Genomic DNA, 21,004 nt, shown 5'->3' with positions numbered 1-21,004 from the left:
AACATAATTCTAGTTTGCCATTAGAAAAAAGAATACATTAAAATATAGTGGAAGATGAGTTAGTATATATGAGATAAACAGAAGGCAAAAGAAGGGGACGGCAAAAGATGAGATGGCTGGACAGTGTTACTGATGTAGCAAACATGAATTTGAGCAGACTTTGGAGGATGGTGGAAGATAGGAGGGCCTGGCGTGACTTTGTCCATGGGGTCGCTGAGTCAGACTAGACTGTGCAACTTAACAACAAAAACAGCCAGTATTCCTATTTGAGTATGTCAGTTTAGAAAGTGGTTGTGTGCTGTGCAGCAGAACAGTTAAATTTGCACCCAGGAGCCCCTTGAAAGACCAAGATCTTCAGAAACTCTTGTTTATCGCTATGGTACTACTGGCATTAGGATGCTGTAATTTGTTTAACTGTATACATTAGTGAAGAATTTGGTGTGTTCAGTTTTATGAAGTTTGATATTCAGATATTAAGCCTATATATGGTGACTACATGTGTTTCTGTTCTAATAGATATTCTTTTCCTTACTACAGAATTTTTCTGCCTTCACCTTTTCCTGGCAAAAATTTGTAGGTGGTACAATTACAGAAAACCAAGATATAGAAATGTAAATTCTGTAAAGAAGAGGAGATTGGAAGAAGAATTGCAGATTTATACCCCGCCCTTCTCTCTGAATCAGAGACTCAGAGCGGCTTACAATCTCCTTTATCTTCTCCCCCCACAACACCCTGTGAGGTGGGTGGGGCTGAGAGGGCTCTCACAGCAGCTGCCCTTTCAAGGACAACCTCTGCCAGAGCTATGGCTAACCCAAGGCCATTCCAGCAGGTGCAAGTGGAGGAGTGGGGAATCAAACCCGGTTCTCCCAGATAAGAGTCCACACACTTAACCACTACACCAAACTGGCTTTCTGGAAGTGGATTGGATTTACACCCCACCTTTTACTACCAAAGGAGTCTCAGAGCAGCTTAGAATTTCCTTTCCCTCCCCCACTACAGACATGCTGTGAGGAAGGTGGAGCTGAGAGAGCTCTGACAGAAACTGCTCTTGAGCAGAACAGCTCTGTGAGAACTTGTGACTGACTCAAGGTCACATCTGCAGGTGCATGTGGAGGAGTAGGGAATCAAACCCAGTTCTCCCAGATAAGAGTACACACACTTAACCAGTACACCAAACTAACAAGATGCCAGATAGTATAATTCTGTATGTCCAAGTTGTAAATGATACCCTTTATGTTGGTAAATCAGTACAACTTTAGGTTTGATAGGAAAGTATTCTATAGATATTTCACTTTCCCCCAAGGTTTCATTTTTTTCCTAACAAAATGGAAAACACACAGGCTTTTTCACAGCTTCAAGATTTCTGGAAATGTTATCTCTCTACTCCAGAGGCAGGAGTCTGTTGGTTCTGTTTCACTGTCAAAGAAATCATACTTGAAACTAGGAGAATTTTTTTTATTATTTTTGTGAAAATGGATGGAAAGCACAACATATGGGTAGGTGGTTGAAACTGTCATTCTGCAGCCAACAGCAGAGGTGTCTGCCTCTGACTCCTGCAGTGCCCAGCATCCAGTACCAGACCAAGCACTCAGCGTGTTACATTGCAAAACCACCACGTGGAAAAAAGAAAAATTTCCAGAGAACGTTGCTTGTTTCTGTATGCAAAACAAAAATCTCATCCTTACAGCCTCAAGTGCAGCAACAGTTCAGCTTTAATGTTTTGACCATGCTTTCTTACAGCTGCTATGTGGGCAACCAGCTACAAGCTGTTGCTTGGGCAGGGCCGAGGCTGTGTCCTGAGAAGGGGGATTGGCAATCCTGGTCTTCTTCATTGCTTCTCACCCCCCACCACTGGCTTGGCCTGGCAAATCAAGGCTACGACTCAGAGGAAATCTTCTCTGTCTCGTAGTCCTCCGTCTTCATGTCGTTGAGGCCCAGCTCCTCATTCTGCTCAAAGCTACGCTCATAGTGCTCCACGCGCAGTTCCGGATCTTCCTCAGGGGCATATATGTTCTGAAAGGAGCAGGAGGTGAAGCTACGGCAGGGTCCAGGTCAAAAGCCAGAACACAAAGGGGCTTCCATGGACCTTTGCCTCCCCATCTTGAAAATTAAGTCAAAAATAAGAACATGCTCCCCTTTTGGGAAGAGAAGGTCATGGCTGAGCTCAGAATACATCCCCCTAAAGAAACCTATCCCCATCTTCAGCACCAAGATTCAGGCTGCAGGACTGTGTGCTTTTTCCCCAGCCTCTTCCTTGTTGTCTTTTTAGGACAGCCAGTGCCATGAGTGGGCATTTGAATAGACCTGGAGCCCACTCCAGTGCAGCCATTCCCACACACCCACACCCTCTTAACCAGTTGTTCTATTCTGCTTCATGCACCTTCCTCCCTAAGCCATGGCCCAGAGCACCCAAACAAGCAGCATAAGGGAAGTCACCGCAAGCCAGTTGCTTCTGCTCCTTTGAAGCACAATACTCTGGTGTGTTCTCTGGCTGCCTCTGTGCTGGCCAAGGCATTAGAGCTTGTGTTTTGTGCCCGTGCTGGCCCGTGCACAACATACTATAAAACTTAAATCTTACACACACTTTACCTGAAGGTAACTGTTCCCAGCAGGGTCATCCATAACAAAATGTACCTGCAGCTGCCCATCCAAAATCTTGGGAGGAGGAAAAAGAGAGAAACAGTGCTGTGTGTGCAGCAGAGACTTCACAAACCCTCTTCCCAGCCAGCCAATCAGTGCATGGCCAGGAAGAGCATCACTCCAAGTGAATGTCACATAGTCTGCAAGGGCCTCACCTGCTGCAGCTTCCTGCTGAACACACCGAGTTTCTCCGCCCTGCCAGGGGTGCAGCTGTCCCCCAAGGTGAAGGGGTTCTTCTCCACCTGCCGAGAAATGACTCTGCGTTAGCTGATGGCTCAGGGGCAGCTCCCCCTTCCAAGGCACAGAGCATTCCAAGTCTCATTGAGGGACTGTTTCCCTTTCCCCAAGCTCCACCCTTGCGACTCGGTCCCCTCCAGCAGCAGCTGATGCACAGCAGTCACTCACCAGGGCCTGGATATCCTTCAGTAATCCTTCCAGGGTTGTGAATTTGCCACCCAGGGCCCCCATGCCCAGCTCAAATTCCAGCGCTGGAATCTCCACCCTGCAGGTTTCTGACTGTGGAAAAGGAAGGATGTTTTGCTGAGCCCCTCAGTCTCTAGGGCATTTACAAGAGGGAACAAACATACTGGGAGAAAGGCCCTACCTTAAGAAGGTCCCTAGTCATGTCCGAGAGGCCTGTCACATGGAGGGTTATCTTGGTCCCCAAAGGCTCTATGGCCGCCCCAGATTTAACCTACACGTAAGCAGGGAGAAACAGTGAATGGCGAGGCTGAGCTTACCTCCCCGGCAAGTCAAGGTGAACCGACTTCTTCCAGACAGAAAAGCCTCACCTCATTGGTGCGGTGGCCACACGCCTCGCAGTTTGTAGCCATGATGATGACCTCTTTGAAGTGGGGAATCTCTGCAAACGGGCAGTCAAGGAATGCCACACACAGACCCCAGCAGCCAGGCTCCTGCTGCCAAACCCCTTCAAGCAGATCAGCCCACATGCCCCATTGTCAGCTACGCAATGAGAACATCCCGCTGGATTCCTGCACTGGCAGTCCCAGCAATGGACCCAACTCACCACCGAGCAACACCCAGAAGGAGGACCCGTCAGTGCACAGGTGCCTCCTAGGCCACAGCTGCTCTTCTGGCCTTGAAAAGGATACGCACCAGCTTCATGTTGGTCTTGGCAGGAGCATTGCATTCGGGGCAGTTGGTGTTAAACTGCAGTACCTGGATTGACAGAGAGACAACGCCAAGGCATCTGAATGACGCCCAGAGTTGACAGCCAGGCCCACAGCTGGATTCTGCTTCAGAGGAACAGCCCCCCCCCCCCCCCCACGCCGGGCTCTCCTCTGCCAAAATAGCCAGAGCTCAGCGACTTCACTCACCTCATTCCTCAGATCGTCTGCTGGTTCCACTGACTTCTCATCGGACTCTTCTTCCTGAAAAGAAAAGGGAAGAGAAAGCTCTCCATCATTTAGGCCACAAAAGATGAGGAAGCGGAAGGTGTGTCAAACTGGCCTGAGCGCCTCCATTCCGAAGCAGCGCCTCCTTTGGCTTACTTGAATCCCCAGCATTGCAGACTGCTGGGCAGATCGCTTGTAATAGGCAACCTCCAGGCCTTCATCCCTCCGTGGGGCATGAGGGTTCTCCACGAAACTGTTCCCTGAAGGGTCATCTAGGACCTGGCAGAGAGGGAGGGGAAGCGGCTGAAATCCTCCTTTTGCTTCTGAAAGTCATTGGGGGGGGAGGCAATTATACAGATTATTGGCCCCGCGAGCAACACCAGCCTGCAGGGACTTACGAAAGTGAAGGCTTCCTCCACTTCTTTCAGATGCTTCAACCTGGAAAGGAATTCATCTATCTTTCCTGCCACACCTGGGTCAACATCCTGAAATGGAAAAGGAGACGATCTTGGCTTCACTCTTGTGACTTCAGCTGCTGTGCACTAAAGGAAAGCTGGTCTCACTCAGCCCAGACGCATCCCCTTTTCAGCCTCAACTTGCTATATTCTTCTGTGAGAACCAGCCAGGCATTTAGACGCCGATCCGGTGAAACGGAGGACTTAAGGTATTAACATATTAGGGCCATAAACTATATTTTTAGACAGTTTCTAATATGCAAGATGAGCCTTCCATCCAAAAGCCCCCAAACCTCAACCTCACCCAACTTCATGGTCTTCCCATTCATCCAGACACTGCTCAATATTTGCTCCCCAAAATGTGATTTTTTGAACCACAGGTAGGTGAAGTTTGCTTCCCATAGCAACTCTTCTACTAATGTGGCTGTGCCATCTGCATATTTACTTGTTGAATAAATGTTTCTTTTTGTCTTTCCTAAACCTAGTTCTCCACTTTATTGAGCAAAGACAGAGTCAGAACATAGGATGATCTTGACAGGATGGAAAACAGAGCAAAACACATAAAATGAATTTTAATGGGGATAAATATAAAGTTCTGCATTTAGGCAGGAAAAATCCAATGCATATTTATAGGACGGGGGAGACTTGTCTTAGCAGCAGTAGGTGCAAAAAGGATCTAGAGGCTTTAGTGGACCGTGCACTGAACACTGAGTCAGCAGTGATGCGGTGGCTAAAAAGGCAAATGAGATTTTGTGTTGTATCAACAGAACTACAGTGTCCAGATCACATGAAGGGATGGTATTGCTTTACTCTGCTATGGTTAGACCTCACCCTAGAGTATTGTGCTCAGTTTTGGGCACTACAATTTAAGAAGAATATCTACAAGCTGAAATGTGTCCAGAGGAGGGCAACAAAGAGATTAAGTCCTATGAGGAAAGGTTGAAGGAGCTGGGGATGTTTGGCCTGCAGAGGAATCGACTGAGAGGTGATATGATCACCATCTTCAAGTACTTGAAGGGCTGTCATAGAGGACGGTGTGAAGTTGTTTTCTGCTGCCCTGGAAGGTTGGACCAGAACCAGCAGGTTGAAATTAAAAGAGTTTTCAGCTAAAGATTAAGAAGAACTTCCTGACAGAGGTTCCTCAGTGGAACAGGCTTCCTCAGGAGGTGGTGGGCTCTCCTTCTTTGGAGGTTTTAAAACAGAGACTAGATGGCTGTCTAACAGCAATGCTGAACCTGTGAACTAAGAAGGAGGTATTTGTGGACACTCTCTGCCAACTCTATGATTCTATGAATAACCCTGAATTTTAACTTTATGGGGGGGGGGGAGGAATAAGCTCCCTCTAGCCACATCCTCCATCCCATGCATAATTTTATAACTTCTATTTTAGGCATCTTTTTTCTAAATGCAAATCCCATGACCGCCAGTCTTTCATCACAGGAACCCCATCATCTTCTGGGTTGCCTTTTTACTTTCTCCAGCTCTGCAATATCCTTTTTGTTTGTTTTGTAAGTGTGTGTGTTCCTGGAAGTCATGGCAGTCTCTGGTGACTGACCACTATGGAGGGCCTGGAGGATATTCAGAGAGGTGGCTGAATAAAGCCTGCCCCTGCCTCCAGGCTCTGGTATTCCAAGGAAGTCTCCCATCCAAGTACAAAGTCAATCCTGCTTGGCTTCCAAGAGCTAACAAGATTGGGCTTGCCTGGGCTATAGATATCCTCTTTGGGACACAGTAAGAGGAAAAGAAGAGCTGGTTTTTATACTCCACTTTTCTCTACCCTAAGTAGTCTCAAAATCACCTTTGTTTCATCTACCCAAATCAGCCACCTTTGAAAGAGTTTTGAGAAAACTGTGACTGGCCCAAGGTCAACAAGCAGGCTTGAGGTGGAGGAGCAGAGAATCAAACTCAGTTCTCCAGATTAGAGACCACCACTCTGAACCAGTATATCACACTGACCAGAGCTGCATTCAGTATTCCAAATGAGGCTGCACTATATCTTTATATACAAATGTTGCTAGTTGGTTTGTTTTCAATACCTTTGCAAATAATTCTTAGCACTGCTGCTGCACACTGGGTCAATGTTTTCATTGAGCTTTCCACTACAACCTCAAGAACTCTTTCAAACTCAGCCTCAGTCAGCTTAATGTGCAAGACACCCATCAGTAGCCAACATGGCCACTCACACATGTTGCCCCTCCAGCTGACTCCCCACTACCACAAAGCAACAGGCAGAGAAACAGCAGAGAGGGAAAGAGTGGGAGGGATGCCTTTGCTGCGGACTGACTTTTCCTTTCCTGTTCCAGGTTCCCTAGCATGCCTAGAGGCGCAACCAGAAGGCATGGGCCAAGTACTTTTGGCCCTTGGGCACCAAGTCTGTGACTTCAGCCAAACCAGCCAACGAGATCAAAGCTGGCCCAAAATGCTATAATAGCTTGGTTTTTTTGATGGTTGATTTATATATAGTATGTTTCCTTGCAGCACCAGCATGGCGTGGTGGCTAAGGTGTCCAATCAAGAAGGCCCCGTGCTGCTTGGCATGCTTGCTGGACAACCTTGCTTGGGCCGGCCACTCTTGCTCAGCATCATCTACTTCCCAGGGCTGTTCTTGTGAGGACAAAATCCAGGAGGGCAGAATGTTGCTGTAAGTGGCTTTAGGTTCCCATAGAGAAGAAAGGAAATATATAGATACCTAAATAAACACCAACCAGTTACTGTTCACAAGGATTCTTTGCAAGCAACTCACCTTGCGGACCGGCTGATCCTGCTCCAATCCTGCTATTGCTCTGTCAATTATCCCTTCAATCGTCGTGAGTGCTAGTGACAGGGGAGGGGAAGCCACACATTAATTATTTCCTTCCAGACCCCAGAGCAGCAGCTGTGCTCCTCCTCTTTGGCACAGGCAGTTCATTTGCTGGCTCTCCCAAACTAGCATTAGCCCAGATGGCTGGTTAATAGGCAGCCACAAGCCCTGCTCTGCAGCTTCCTTCTTCGCCTCTAATAGCCCCCTGCCTTCATGCCTCCCTCTACTGAAGCAAGGTACCACCAGCCCCAAGAAAACCCTGCAGCTGGAACTCTGATGAGGGCAGCAGGTGCCTGGGGGTGGAGTACAACTGGCATGACCCACAATTTAATTCAGTCCCAAAGTCTGAAGTAACCAGCACTTAACCAGAAGAGAGACAAGAACAGACTTCTTAACGTGCCAACTAGTGGACCGATGCCTTCTGGCCCCTCTGCAAAGACTATCATTCAAATCAGGGCAACTATTGCAAAAGGAAAAAAAAGCTCCCTGCAGAGCCCAGAGCAGTAGCGCCTTCTCTGCAACACATTGAGGACTAGCTGCTGCCTCTTGCTCCTGTCCTCCCAAGACCATTGCCAACTGCCCCAAGACATACCAGAATGACCATATACCCACCTCCCTTCTGGGAAAAAGCTGGGATTTCAAATTCTAGCTCTGGGATTCTAGCTGTGGCACAGTCAGTCTTCACCACTTCCCTATTCAAATCCTGGAGAGAATGATTCAAGGAGAGATTACGCCAACCCAGGAACCCTGCAGCAGCCCACTGGGGGTGTGTGGACATGGGCTGAGGGGAACCTGAGCTGAAAGGGACACACAAAACCCCTCCCCCCACCTGAAGCTGCACAAACTGGGGACAGGCACCAGGCGCTTTCTGCCTGTCTGGATGTGTTCCCAACCTGATCTGGCTTATGACAGCAGCACCCAGAGAAAGTGAGAGAAAGGGTAATACAAGCCTAATTTGAGGGTGAACTGGAAGTAGGTGGCATGGACCACACAGCTGGCAGAACAGCAGGTGAAGTCCTGTTGTGACATGTTGTTATGGTCCTATGTTATAAAAGTTTAACAGCTATTTTTTGTTGTGTAAATGCCTGCTGTGAATCGGATGTGCCCAGTTGCAGAGAAAGGCTGTCAAGACATTTCTAAATAAACAACGCTGGCTTCAAGGACATCCTTACCCACAGCCTTCCCTTCTAGCTCAGGAGGAAACACAGCAGCAAGCCAGCCATGGCCAGTCTGGCCTCCATGTGTTTTGAAATGCTGACCTCGGGTCCCTGCCTCCAAAGCTTTCCCTCGGGGTATTATTCCCCTCCAAAGTGCAACCTTTGGAAAGGTCCCCACCCCCACAAGACACACTCTGTGAGGCAAGCCAGGCTGAGGCACCGCCTTCATTTCCCCAGGCGCAACCTGGGCCCTTTCTACGGGCACTGCGGGATTCTGCAGACCAGGCTAGCTCCCCCGGGCCGTCCTGTGTTGAGAGCTTCCCGGAGCAGCCCGGGGCGGGGAGGGGAGGGAGGCCAACCGACCTGCCGGGCGCGCACGGCGAGGGTGTAGCGCACTCCGCGCTCCTGGATGCGGCCGGCCGACTGGATCTCGGCGTTGGCCCAGCCGCAGGTGTGGCAGGCGAAGGAGCTGACGACGACCTCCTTGAAGAAGGGCACCCGGGTCAGCAGCAGCCGCGTCACGCCCTGGCGGGGACAGAAGGGGCCTGGTCAGGGGAGCGGGGAGGGGGGGGCGGGCAAGGCTCGGGGGCGGGCGGGGCCACTCACGCGGCGCAGGCAGGCCATGCACAGGGACTCGATCTCGGCCGGCAGCTGCTGCTCCTCCTCCTCCTCGGCGGCGCCCAGCGGGCGGAAGAGGGACCCCCCCAGCGCCGACATGCTCTCCCGACCCTCCTTCCGGCGCCTGCCACGGACCGGAAATGACGCGCCCGCACGGCCTCTATCTTCCGGCGTCTGCCCCAGACCGGAAATGACGTGCGAAGCAGCGCCGGGGAAACCGCGGGGGCTGGCGGGTGACGTCACAGCAGGGCCCTCCGGGTGTCTCCAGCGACCCCCTGCAGCTGCCCGGGCGGGAAGGAGGCGGCCTCTCCTCAGGCAGGCTGCTCCACTTACCGCCCTGGAGTGGAAGGGACCTCCAGAGTCATCTAGCCCAACCAGCCCCAGAGCCCGCATTTGAAGAATTGGGGGGCCCTGGTTTTTTTCAGGGACACATAGTGACCCCAACCTCCATGGCTGGTGGTTGAGGGACGGTGGCTCAGTGGTAGAGCATCTGCTTGGGAAGCAGAAGGTCCCAGGTTCAATCCCCGGCATCTCCAACTAAAAAGGGTCCAGGCAAATAGGTGTGAAAAACCTCAGCTGGAGACCCTGGAGAGCCATGAATGGGGCTGTGGCTCAGGGGTAGAGCATCTGCTTGGGAAGCAGAAGGTCCCAGGTTCAATCCCTGGCATCTCCAAAAAAGGGTCCAGGCAAGTAGGCGTGAAAATCCTCTGCTTGAGACCCTGGAGAGCCATGAATGGGGCTGTGGCTCAGTGGCAGAGCATCTGCTTGGGAAGCAGAAGGTCCCAGGTTCAGTCCCCGGCATCTCCAAAAAAGGGTCCAGGCAAATAGGTGTGCAAAACCTCAACTTGAGACCCTGGAGAGCTGCTGCCAGTCTGAGTAGACAACACTGACTTTGATGGACCGAGGGTCTGATTCAGTAGAAGGCAGCTTCATATGTTCATATATGTTCATGGCTGCCAGCTCGCTGCCATACAGCCTCCCCCCTCCCCACAGCTGCCCCAAGGTGACCCCTTTCCACCCTTCTTCCAGCAGCAATGGTGGGGAGCCACTCAGAGGTTTAGATACGAGCTGCAGGGTCTCCTGCCCTTACCTGTAGCATGATCCAGCTAGGCAAGCCTGGCGGGACAAGGGGGAGGGGGTGGAAGGTGCCACCAAGTTGCAACTGACTTCCGGGGCTACAAGACCTCCAATTCCGATTTCTTCCTGTCGGAGGGCAAGCCGAGGCTGCCCAAGCGCAGCACCCACCCTCTCTCGGATGGCCAGCGAGACCAGGCCAGAAAACCCCTGCAGGTGAACATCACCTCTTCACTGATCCCCAACCCCAGACTGCAGCCGGGACCACCACTTGCGTGCACCAGCCTACCCTACTCTGCCTTGTCTGCAATGGAGTTATCTGCCCCCTACCCCCGCCACCCCACTTGAGGGCCAGAACGGCCTCTTCTTGAAGGTGCCCTCTAGCCCAACGTCAGCCCAACGTGGAGCTTAACTTTCAGTCCTGAGCGCTGAAAGTGCCCCGTTGTTTCTGCTTGCTGAGGGTTCAGAGACTTCTTCCAGCCCCTAAGCAAGCAGAATCAACAGGGAGCTTAAGTTTCAGTTCTGGGCTCCGAAAGTACCCAGTTGTTTCTGCTTGCTGAGGGTTCAGAGATTTCTTCCAGCCCCTAAGCAAGCAGACTCAACAGGGAGCTTAAGTTTCAGTTCTGGGCTCCGAAAGTACCTCCGAAAGTTTCTGCTTGCTGAGGGGTCAGAGATTTCTTCCGGCCCCTAAGCAAGCAGAAGCAACAGTGTATGATGACAGCAGAATGAAGAAGGATGCAGCCGAGGCACTGGAGGCTGGTTAGGGGCCCTAAGTCAGGGGGCCCTGCCTAGCAGTCAGGGGGCTGTGCCCCCACAGGCCCCCTCATAGCTATGGGCCTGAGCCCAACCCCCTGTGCAATGCAGGGAACTCACAAACACACACACCCCCTAAATTCACAGAATCTGCATCGCTGTCAGATGGCCATCTAGCCTCTGTTTAAAAACCTCCAAGGAAGGAGAGCCCACCACCTCCCGAGGAGGAAGCCTGATCCACTAAGGAATCGCTCTAACAGTCAGGAATCATAGAACCCTAGAGTTGGAAGGGACCTCCAGGGTCATCTATTCCAACCCGATGCACAATGCAGGAAACTCACACTTCCCCGTAAATTCACAGGATCTTCATTGCTGTCAGATGGCCATCTAGCCTCTGTTGGAAAACCTCCAAGGAAGGAGAGCCCACCACCTCCTGAGGAGGAAGCCTGTTCCACTGAGGAATCGCTCTAACAGTCAGGAATCATAGAATCCTAGAGTTGGAAGGAACCTCCAGGGTCATCTAGTCCAACCCCCTGCACAATGCAGGGAACTCACAAACACCTCCCCCTAAATTCACAGGATCTTCATTGTTGTCAGATGGCCATCTAGCCTCTGTTTAAAAACCTCCAAGGAGCCCACCACCTCCCAAGGAGGAAGCCTGTTAGAATCATAGAAGAGTTGGAAGGGAGCTCCAGGGTCATATAGTCCAACCCCCTGCACAAGGCAGGAAACTCACAAACACCTCCCCCTAAATTCAGAGGATCCTCATTGCTGTCAGATGTCCATCTAGCCTCTGTTGAAAAACCTCCAAGGAAGGAGAGCCCACCACCTCCCGAGGAGGAAGCCTGTTCCACTGAGGAACTGCTCTAACGGTCAGGAAGGATTTCCTAATTCTAGAATCATAGAGTTGGAAAGGACCTCCAAGGTCATCTAGTCCAACCCCCTGCACAAGGCAGGAAACTCACAAATACCTCCTCCCTAAATTCACAGGATCCTCATTGCTGTCAGATGGCCATCTAGCGTCTGTTTCAAAACCTCCAAAGAAGCAGAGCCCACCACCTCCCAAGGAGGAAACCTGTTCCACTGAGGAACTGCTCTAATCGTCAGGAAGTTCTTCCTAATGTTGAGCTGGAAACTTTTGATTTAATTTCAACCCACTGATTCTGTTCCTACCTTCCGGGGCCACAGAAAACAATTCCACACCATCCTCTATATGACAGCCCTTCAAGTACTTGAAGATGGTGATCTTATCACCTCTCAGTCGCCTCCTCTCCAGGCTAAACATGCCCAGCTCCTTCAACCTTTCTTCATAGGACTTGGTCTCCAGACCCCTCACCATCTTAGTCGCCCTCCTCTGGATCTGTTCCAGCTTGTCTATATCCTTAAAATGTGGTGCCCAAAACTGAACACAATATTCTAGGTGAGGTCTAACCAGAGCAGAGTTGCTTCGCTTCAGAGATCTGAGGTGCCTGAACTAGCTGGGCTGCACTCCAATCTTCAGAGTCAATTCACAACATGGTCCCCTGTGGTGCCTCTTCTTTGTCCGGTGTCTCTTGCACCGTAGATGGGAACAGCCTTGAGGCATTCCCACCCCTTAGAAAGAAGAACCAGCCCTTTGAACTGAGTCCAGCAGCAGAGGAGAAGCCTGTGCAGATCTCTTGTAGAAGGGGGATGTGAAAGAAAGCAACTTTAAATGCATCTTCCAAGCTGCTGGCTGGCTTGGCTCGGAGACAAGATTTAAAGAGACAAATGCCTTCTCCAAGCCAACCGACAGGGTGGCAGGAGCTTTGAGAGCTCCGTGTGGCTCCCGAACCAGTTTGGCCACCCCTGGGCTGACTCAACATCGCCCAAGCAGCTTGATTGTCGACCCGCAGCACCCAAGTCTTGCCTGGGCTGAACTTCATCCCTCCCAGGACCTCTGTAGCCCCATCCAATTAGTCTTTGAGGGGGAAGCACAACTGGGTGCCCTCTGCCTATTGGTGGCAGCAGCTCTCTCCAAATCCAGAAGAGAGGAGCAGGCGGGGGGGGGGGGGGGGAGTGCAGAGACAGCCGACTCTTCCTGTCACATCACTCTCATCATATACTATGACTTCCTGCCTGGTGCTTGCTACTCAGTTAGTCCTATGCTACTTCTTGGGGAACTCTGGGCTAGAAAACAGCTGGAGATTTTGGGGGTGGAGCCTGAAGAGGGTGGTCTTTGGGGAGGGGCCTTCAGCAGGAATTGAGCCCCGCTGCCCCCAGGCTCCCACCGATCTCGGTCCTCTGGAGACCAGTGGTGATGGTGGGAGGGTGAGCTGTGGTTCTAAACAGGCTGAGGTCTTCTGCCTTAACAGAAGCCTTGGTGCTGCTTTGGTCAAAGTGGTTCTCTTGGAAAGGCCTTGTCTACTAGTAGATTCATTAAGATACAGTTTGCTGAACACAAACTGCTGCTAGGCATCTCCCAGGGAAGACTGGAGTGCATTTAGCTCCTTCGCTTGTAAGCCAGGCCTCAGACTTGCAGCCGGCTCACTGTCACCATCCAGAGCGTGGTGCTTTGCAGCTTCACTTGTAGCAAACCTTCTTGCACTCCTTCAGCCATGATGACCTTGTGGGCTCTGAAAACCTCATCTCCCCTCCACAGTCTTCCTCCTCCTCAGAAGACAGCTCTTAGTGAGCCTCAGCTACAGGAGTGCCCCCTCCCAAAAGGGATGAGTGCCCCCAGGATCCTTCTGCCCCCGGGTCTATGGTCAGGATACACCAATGGGTATCAACCAGCCTGTGGTGTTTGTTTTTGCCCCCCAAGAGGAGGCTTTTAAAGTAGTGCAAAGAACTGGATGTCTTCTTTTGAGCAGGAAAATTCCTGTTTTAAAAAAAAGTCTCTGGCAGCTGCTTCACAACCCCCCTCGCCCCCTAGACAAAGCATCTACATTTAAAAACAACCCATTCAAGTTGACTGTTTCTGGCAACCCATTTCTTAGGCACCAAAACACAGGCCTGCAGGGGTTGGAGGCGAGGACAAAACTGGTTTTCCTTGACATCCAGCCTGCCAAGGAGGGCTGCTTCTGGACAGTGGCCAGTCTGCCTGGCGAAGCTGCAGTTGCCAGCCACCAGGTGGGCAGAGAGAAAAACAGTGCTGCCTTCCCTGGATTTCTTAGGCCTGCCTAGGTGCAGACAGGAGAGATGACTGTGAAAAGCCACAGTAGTTGTCAGGTGCTTTGTGCACTTTTACACACATGTACCTGTCTGGTGCTCCCAGCCTCTGTGCCAAAAACACAATCCACTGGAACTCCAAGGCCTGTCCTCCCAGTGGAAGCTTGTTTTGCTCGGGGAAGGGGCCCTTTATCAGACACTGCTGTTTGGTCTTCACACACACCCCAGAAAGAAGTGCAAAGGGCTTGTTGCAATCGTTCCTGAACATCACCCCAGTCGCTGTGTCCTCGCAAGAAGGGCTGATTAGTGAGAACTCCCACACCCCACCTCACTCCGTCATTCATCTCAGGGCACCCCTTCATTTTATTAATAAGACCCCCTCAAACTGTGAAGAAATCCCCTCCTCCTCCCGCTCTTCCCATCTGTGCCCTTCCACCAGTTATAGTCTTCAAGTTGTGACCTGCTTAGGATGCCCCCCATGCTCCCCCCAGCATCTGGCAGAGCCTGTGCTTTCCCCATTAGAGCTCCCGATATGGAATAAATTCCCTGAGGAGCAAAATCTCTAGGGGTGGCTCTGCAGGAGGCTCTACAAGGCTTTTTTTTTTTTTTTTTTTTTTGGGGGGGGGGCTTTTTGTGATGTGCAGAAAGAAAGTTTTTCGAGGGGAGGGTGTTATTTGGTGAGGTTATTGCGTGTTTTAAATTTGAGTTTCTAAACCACCTTGAGTCATGGTGAAAGACAGGAGATCAGCTCTTAAATAAAAGCATCCATTGTTCAAGGACGCAGACATGAATGAGTCTTCGAAAAAACCACAGAAACAGTGTTAATGGAGGCTCCTGGTAAAGGGGCTGCTTTATTTCAGCTCAAGGTCTGACTGAACATGGAAATGAGCAGTCCCAAGAGAACTGGGAGCTGCCCTCCCCCCAGGCTGGAGACAGGGCCCCATTTCCACTCAGCTGTGCAGTTCTGAGTCCCGCTGGCTTCTCATTCATGTCCTTGGGGTGGGCAGGAAGCAAAGAAGAAATTGTCTGGGAACAGAAGGAAGCTCTGTGGAGCCAGAAGTCAGGGACGCTGGACTGTGAGGAGTTGGGTAGGAAGCGAAAAGGGCCCCTTTTAGTTCCCGAGCTGCCTCAAACTGTCGAAGAAGGAGGTGAACCTGTCCCTCACATCCTTCTCCAGGAAGACAAGGTGGTCTTCCACGTTGCTGGTGTGAGGCTCCAGCTTCTGCCTCATCTCCTCCACCTTCTGCACCAGCTGCCTGTTCAAGTCCTGCCCGTAGAGCATCACCGTCTGGCGGAACTCTTCCATCTGCTGGCCAACCTTGCCATCCAGGCCTTTGGCATAGAGAGCCAGGGACTCACGCAGGTCTTCCCTGCCCCCCTCCAGCTGCTCCCTCAACTCTTGGGCGTAGGGGCTCAGCTTCAGGCGCAGCTGCTCGGTCTGCTCAGTGAGCTGGGAGCGTAGGTCCTCGGCACTCTTCTTCATCTGGAAGGAGAGCCCCTCCAGCTGGCGGATGAGCTGCTCTTGCGCCTCTTGGGCATAGGGGCTCAAGCTCTTGTGCAGCTCTGCCATGCTCTCGTCCACCTTGGCCTTGATCTCATCGGCATAGGGGCTCAGCTGCCGCTTAGTGTCCTCCACCTTCCGGTTGATCTGCTCCTGCAGCTCATCGGCATAGGGGGAGAGGGAGGTCTGGAGGTTGCCGACGTTCTCTTCCAGCTTGGCCTGCAGCTTCTGCCTCAGGAGCCCCAGCTGTTGGCGCAGGTCTGCCGCGTTCTTCTCCACCTGCGTGCCCAGCTCTTCCGCGTAAGGGGCCAGCTTGGCCTGCAGCTCCTGGATGTTCCTGCTGAGCTGCTGGTGGACGTCGTCCGCAAAGGGAGACAGCCGGGCTTGGAGCTGCTCCATCTCTTGGCGGATTTGCTCCTTCAGCCTCTGGGAGTCCTCGGTCAAGCGAGCGTGCAGGTCTGTGGCAAAGGGGACCACCTGCTTCTGCAGGTCTCCAGCGTAGGTGCTGACAGTCTGCAGGTTGTCCTGGAAGAGGGTCCTGCCATACAAAGGGGGAGCAGGGAGAAGAAGCCATTGGCTGAGTGACAACATTTGCATCCCGTCATTCTGCCCCGTCAGGGCCCCCAGAGGTAGCTAACAGTTCATACAAAATATCTATCTGTCTGTCTATCTATCTATCATCTAAAATACACCATGAAGCCAACATTAAATCACAGCCACAGAGACAGCAATTAAAACATAAGGCGGGCAGGAAGACTCCTTGAGGGAACACCAGACTAAAGAGCTGGCCGAAGGCCCTGGGGGTCTTCCTGGAAGGAAGGGGGTTCCCCGTGGGAAGGACTGCTCCGCTGGGGGAGGGGCATCCCTTGTACCCTGGTTCAGCCAGCACGCATTTGTTTTATTCATTTATTCAAGTTGTACTTTGAATGCTCTAAATCTGATCTCTGTAAACACAGCCCGCTCTCTGAAGTGAGACTAACGGGGAGGGGCTGTGGTTCAGCCGCCATCCCTGGAGCACAAGAGCCCTGCCCTGGGGAGTTGCGACAGACGGCCCCCACCAAGTGGGGAGTGCAGCAGCTGAGTGGTGCCTCTTAGCAGCAATGCAGGCACAAAGTGCGAGAGGCGCAAGTCCAAGGGGCAGGGCCACTGGTAGCTGTGGGGCTCCCTAGCTGGTTCTTGGCATCCACGTGGAGGAGAAAGGGAAGGAGGCAGCAGTGCCAGAGACCTGGGAGTGGGACAGCTGTGGGATTCTTCAGACTTCCTCCAGGGGGAGGGGTCCACTGTCCAACCCAGAGAAGGAGGGGGGGCTTGCAAGTCCATTCCCTCCACAGCAGACACAGCCCCATATCACAGCGGTGGACTTTCAGTCTGGGCTGAACCCCAATAAAGGGCATCTCTTTCCTCCCACATGTTTTGGGGGTCCCGAGTGTCCTGTGTGTTGTTTGCCTGGACCTTGGAGGGGAGGCGCAATGCAGTGGGTGGCAGCAGGCCTCCCTAGAGAAGCCACCTACGCCTGTGGGGCCAGGAGGGGCTGCAAGGCCATTCTGCTGGCTGTGGCTTTGAGTGGAGCTCGGCTGCATGCATCTAGGGGGGAGTGGCGGGGGGGGGAGGTGTATTTTGCATGAGACACGGGGAAAGGGGGGGGGTGAATATTTTAATCAACCAAGAAAGGTGCATCTGAACTGCAGTTCACAGCTTTGTCAGTAGCACCCCCCCCCCCCCCTATTCACCGCCCGCCCCCTGCACTATCAGACGAGCTCCACAGGGACCAGGAGAGGGAAGTTTGTTACAGAAGATAACTATCCTATGCAAGTTCCTGCCTGCGCACACTTTCTTCTCTTCGTGCCCTTATGCACACATGTGCACACACACTCCAGTGGCAAGCCCCATGTGACCCTCTATGCACCTGAGGAAGAGGACTCGGGCCGTAACAGCTTCTCCTGCCATAAATCTTTTCATCTTTAAGGTGCCACTAGAGTCTTTGCGGTTCAGTCTCTAGGCAGGAAGATTGGGGCGGTGGGGGGGGGGGGGCCTCTGAGCAGCACAAGGTCCTCTTTGCAACCCAACAGGAGCTGGCCTTCCCCACACTGTGGAGGCCTGGCAGCAGGTACTCACTGGAGCTGCTGGGTGATCTCGGACTGCTGGAGCTGGTCCACCGTCTCCTTGGCATTGCTGCCCAGCTGCGTGAAGTAGTTCCACACCACATCAGCCACCTGGTCGGCACTGACATCAGCCTGGGCCCCTGGAGGGAGGGAGGGTGTGGGAAGGGAGTCTCGTGTGCAGTCCCTCCTCAGCAGAACTCTCCATCCCCTGCCACTTCTAGGCAGAAGGGGTGACTGCGTAGCCTCCTCTTAGAGGGGTCTCCTACAAGTCTCTTTGTGAACTCCCCTGCCAGAGTGCAGCTGCCTCCCCTCAGCCAGGCTGGCAGGTGAACATACACCCTTGACCACCCCCCCTCCCCCGGGGCACAGGCTGCTGCTGGAGGCTGGGCTGTCATAAAGGACAGGCTGAGCCCACAGCACTTCCAAGCCTGCCGGGGAGGCCAGAGAGACCCCCCACACACACTTCTGCTGGTCTCTTCTCCCTCCTGGCCAAACTGTTCACCTGGCTTCTCAGGCAAGGCCCAGGTGAACAGTTTGGCCAGCTGAGCGAAGCAAAGCACACTCCGAGGAGCTAATCTCAGGTGTGAGTTTTTCAAGTCAACTGGAGCCGCCTTAGCTGCTTTGCTAAGTGGGATTTGGAAGTGAGTTCGGACCCCGGCTGGCTCCCACAACTATGCCTTCACAAATCGCTTGGTCTGAGCTAGGAGGCAACTCAGCAGAAGTTTCTCAACACTTGACTCGCTCTCTGCAGGCAAAGGCAGCAGGAAAGGGCACCTCTGGCCCTTAACGCTGCTGGAGAAGAATGTTTTGCTTCACTGCTAGACCTTCAAGGACCCGCATTCAGCTCTGCACACATTCAGGAAGGGACCAGGAGTGGCTCCCTAGTTTTATCCCTGCTCTGAGTCGGGGGGCAGGAGCAGAGGATGGACCCTCCACACACACTTGCATTCTGCCACTCACCTGCAATGGCCAAGAGGCCGAAGATCAAGGCGGCTGCTTTCAGTTCCATCCTCTGCTGCTGGGGGCTGCTTAAGGACCGGGGAAGTTCTGCAGGAGAGAAGAAGGACCTGCCCTGAGACTCGCCTGCTGCAGCTCCCCCTTCAGCCTGCCCCCCTCTCCCCCTTCTCTCCGCAGGGCAAGGCCCGCCTTGTCTCCTCTGACTGGCAGAGGCCTTGCCCATCACCTACACACAGATGGGGCTGGAACACGGGTGGGATCTTCCTCAGGCCCATCGGCTACTTGGCTCCTGAGTCCCTCCTTTGCACCATTTCAGACAATGCAAAACTCAAGGGGTCTGCCCCCTTCCTCCCCACCCCCACCCCAAGAGGGGCTCTGCAGCCCAACTCCAGCTGCTCACCTGGGCCTCTGCTGCTCTTGCTGTGCTCCTCTGCTCTGCCTGCCTGCCTTTATAGGCCTGCAGTGGACTCTCCTCCTGCTTCCACGCAGACCGGCGGTGACGCATCCTCAGCACTTGGACTTTAGCAGCTGCAGGCAGACGTGGAGGGCCAGGAGGATGCTGACGAGGGTGCTGCCTTATCTGCCAGAGAAGGAGGAGGAGGGTGGGAAGAACTGCCCCCCTTCTCTCCGACCCCACTTGCTGGGCTGGGGGGCCCTTGGGAACAGGGCCAGAGTCGAGGTGGTCTCTCCCCCATCCCAGCAGCGTGTTTCCACCTCCACCCTGACAAGAAGCGCAAAGCTTGGGGCACACCACCTTGTGTTGTTTGGGCTGGTCTTACGGAAGGGTCTGCATCACACACAGCTTTGGCCTTGCTTCCGGCCCACACCCTCCAGTGGCCTGGGTGAGCCGCTCTTGGAAGGCATCTTGAGCGGCAGCAGAGACCCTGGAGGAGCAGGGCTTGGCGGTGCTTCTCAAAGGAAGAGCAAGGTGGGTGTGGAGGGCGAATGCTGCCCACCCCCACTCCTTTGGAGCCCCCCCCCAGGACGGCTGGGGCAACTTCACTCCCTGGTGTCAGTGGGAAGCCAAGGGGGTGGAGCTTTCAGGTGGGGAGGCTCCAGGCTGTGGGCAGAAGCTCCCTGGGAGGGAGGGAGGGAGGGATGGATGGGCCTCCTCAGCCGTAGGTTGCTGTCACTTCCTTGAAGGTTGGAAGGGGGGCTAGAATTGAACAGGGTTCCTCTAGCTGTAGGAGTCTGTGATACTGGATCAATTTGGCCCTCCCCCCAGGTTCACCTGAGATCACTAAGAATTAACCGCCCCCCCCCCCCCGCCCCATCTCACACACTTCACAGCCCCAGACTGTTTCCCATCGCAGGCTACAGCAGCATGGGGGGAGCATTGCCTTTGGTTCTCCGGGCATATGCAGAGGGCACTGTCCTGTCCTGCTCACCAGGCTGGAGGCCAACTCACAGAGCACCCGGCGGGCAGGCAGCATCAGCAGTCGGCTCCGACCGCCACAGTTCCAGGCCACGCTGAGTCCCACGTCGGCTCCAGCCTCATTGAGGGAGTTTCCCTCCAGGGGCTGCGGGGCCCGGTGAGAGTCAGCTCCTCAACTCCTGAGAAGGAGCAGGGCCGGATCCCGCAGCAACTCATTGCTTTCTTCTGGGGTTCCTTAGCAGAGGGGAGGCTTCTGGGTGCACATCCCTGCCCCAGGCCCAGGATCTGGAGTGGTCCCCAGCCCTGGCTCTTCCCCTCCTCTGCTCCTAGGGGGAGGCAGGTCCACGCTGGGGCCTGCTGGCTCAGGGGCAACGAAGGTTCTTCTGGTGGAGGCACGGAGACATCTGCCTCCCAGGGACCCTCTGCCAGGCTGGGGCTCAGGGGCAGGGCCTCCTTCTCCTCCTCTGGTGAGGACTCACCCTCCCATGCTCACTCAGGGTGGTCCATGCAGGAGGCTGGGTGTGGGGCAGAGCAGACACCAGCTGGGTTGAGCCCCAGCAGCCCTTCCCTTGGCAGGACGAATCACGAGTCACGTTCTGTTGCTCACTGGAAGTTATGGGATGTGAATGGGGGGAAATTTCAGAGGAGGCCCAGCTGGGTTGGACCCCAGCAGCCTGGTAGCCATCCTGGGAGACTTCCTTGCAGGTTGTCTGCCTTGCATCCCATCATTTGGGGAAGGTGCGGGAGGGGGTTGTTTTTACTGCTCCGTACATGCTTAAGAGAGTTTGCATAAGATCAAAATGTCATAAAATCATAAAGTTGGGAGGGACCTCCAAGGTCATCTAGTCCAACCCCTGCACCATGCAGGAAAGTCACAAATACCTCCCCCTAAATTCACAGGATCTTCTTTGCTGTCAGACGGCCATCTAGCCTCTGTTGGAAAACCTCCAAGGAAGGAGAGCCCACCACCTCCCCAGGAGGAAGCCTGTTCCACTGAGGAACTGCTCTAATGGTCAGGAAGTTCTTCCTAATGTTGAGCTGGAGACTCTTTTAATGCAATTTCAACCCACTGGTTCTGGTCCTACCTTC

At 53.3% G+C, this 21,004-nt stretch overlaps 2 protein-coding genes across 3 annotated transcripts; both read right to left on the bottom strand.

The window, feature by feature from the left end:
* Positions 1-1,441: 1,441 nt before the first annotated feature.
* ZPR1 (ZPR1 zinc finger) lies at positions 1,442-9,160 on the bottom strand. 2 transcript variants are annotated; one of them, XM_060251263.1, is made up of 14 exons: positions 9,013-9,160; positions 8,770-8,931; positions 7,862-7,952; positions 7,193-7,263; positions 4,394-4,480; positions 4,152-4,274; positions 3,978-4,031; positions 3,753-3,819; positions 3,432-3,502; positions 3,245-3,334; positions 3,046-3,156; positions 2,796-2,882; positions 2,590-2,655; positions 1,442-2,013 (listed from the first exon to the last, which is right to left on the bottom strand). In XM_060251263.1, exons 1-14 carry the CDS (start codon positions 9,121-9,123, stop codon positions 1,876-1,878), a joined length of 1,329 nt encoding a protein of 442 aa, XP_060107246.1. In that variant the 5' UTR covers positions 9,124-9,160; the 3' UTR covers positions 1,442-1,875. The 2 variants fall into 2 exon arrangements, with proteins under 2 accessions (XP_060107246.1, XP_060107247.1); XM_060251264.1 differs by lacking the exon at positions 7,862-7,952 and having other exon boundaries at positions 9,013-9,107.
* A 5,641-nt stretch (positions 9,161-14,801) lies between these two features.
* LOC132580565 (apolipoprotein A-IV-like) lies at positions 14,802-18,969 on the bottom strand. Its single transcript, XM_060251456.1, has 3 exons — positions 18,544-18,969; positions 17,597-17,723; positions 14,802-16,019 (listed from the first exon to the last, which is right to left on the bottom strand). Exons 1-3 carry the CDS (start codon positions 18,761-18,763, stop codon positions 15,092-15,094), a joined length of 1,275 nt encoding a protein of 424 aa, XP_060107439.1. The 5' UTR covers positions 18,764-18,969; the 3' UTR covers positions 14,802-15,091.
* Between the last annotated feature and the right edge of the window lie 2,035 nt (positions 18,970-21,004).

Source organism: Heteronotia binoei, chromosome 12, assembly GCF_032191835.1.
Source record: "Heteronotia binoei isolate CCM8104 ecotype False Entrance Well chromosome 12, APGP_CSIRO_Hbin_v1, whole genome shotgun sequence".
In the NCBI taxonomy this organism is placed as follows: Eukaryota; Metazoa; Chordata; class Lepidosauria; order Squamata; family Gekkonidae; genus Heteronotia; species Heteronotia binoei.
This window is presented reverse-complemented; position numbering and strand designations above follow the sequence as displayed.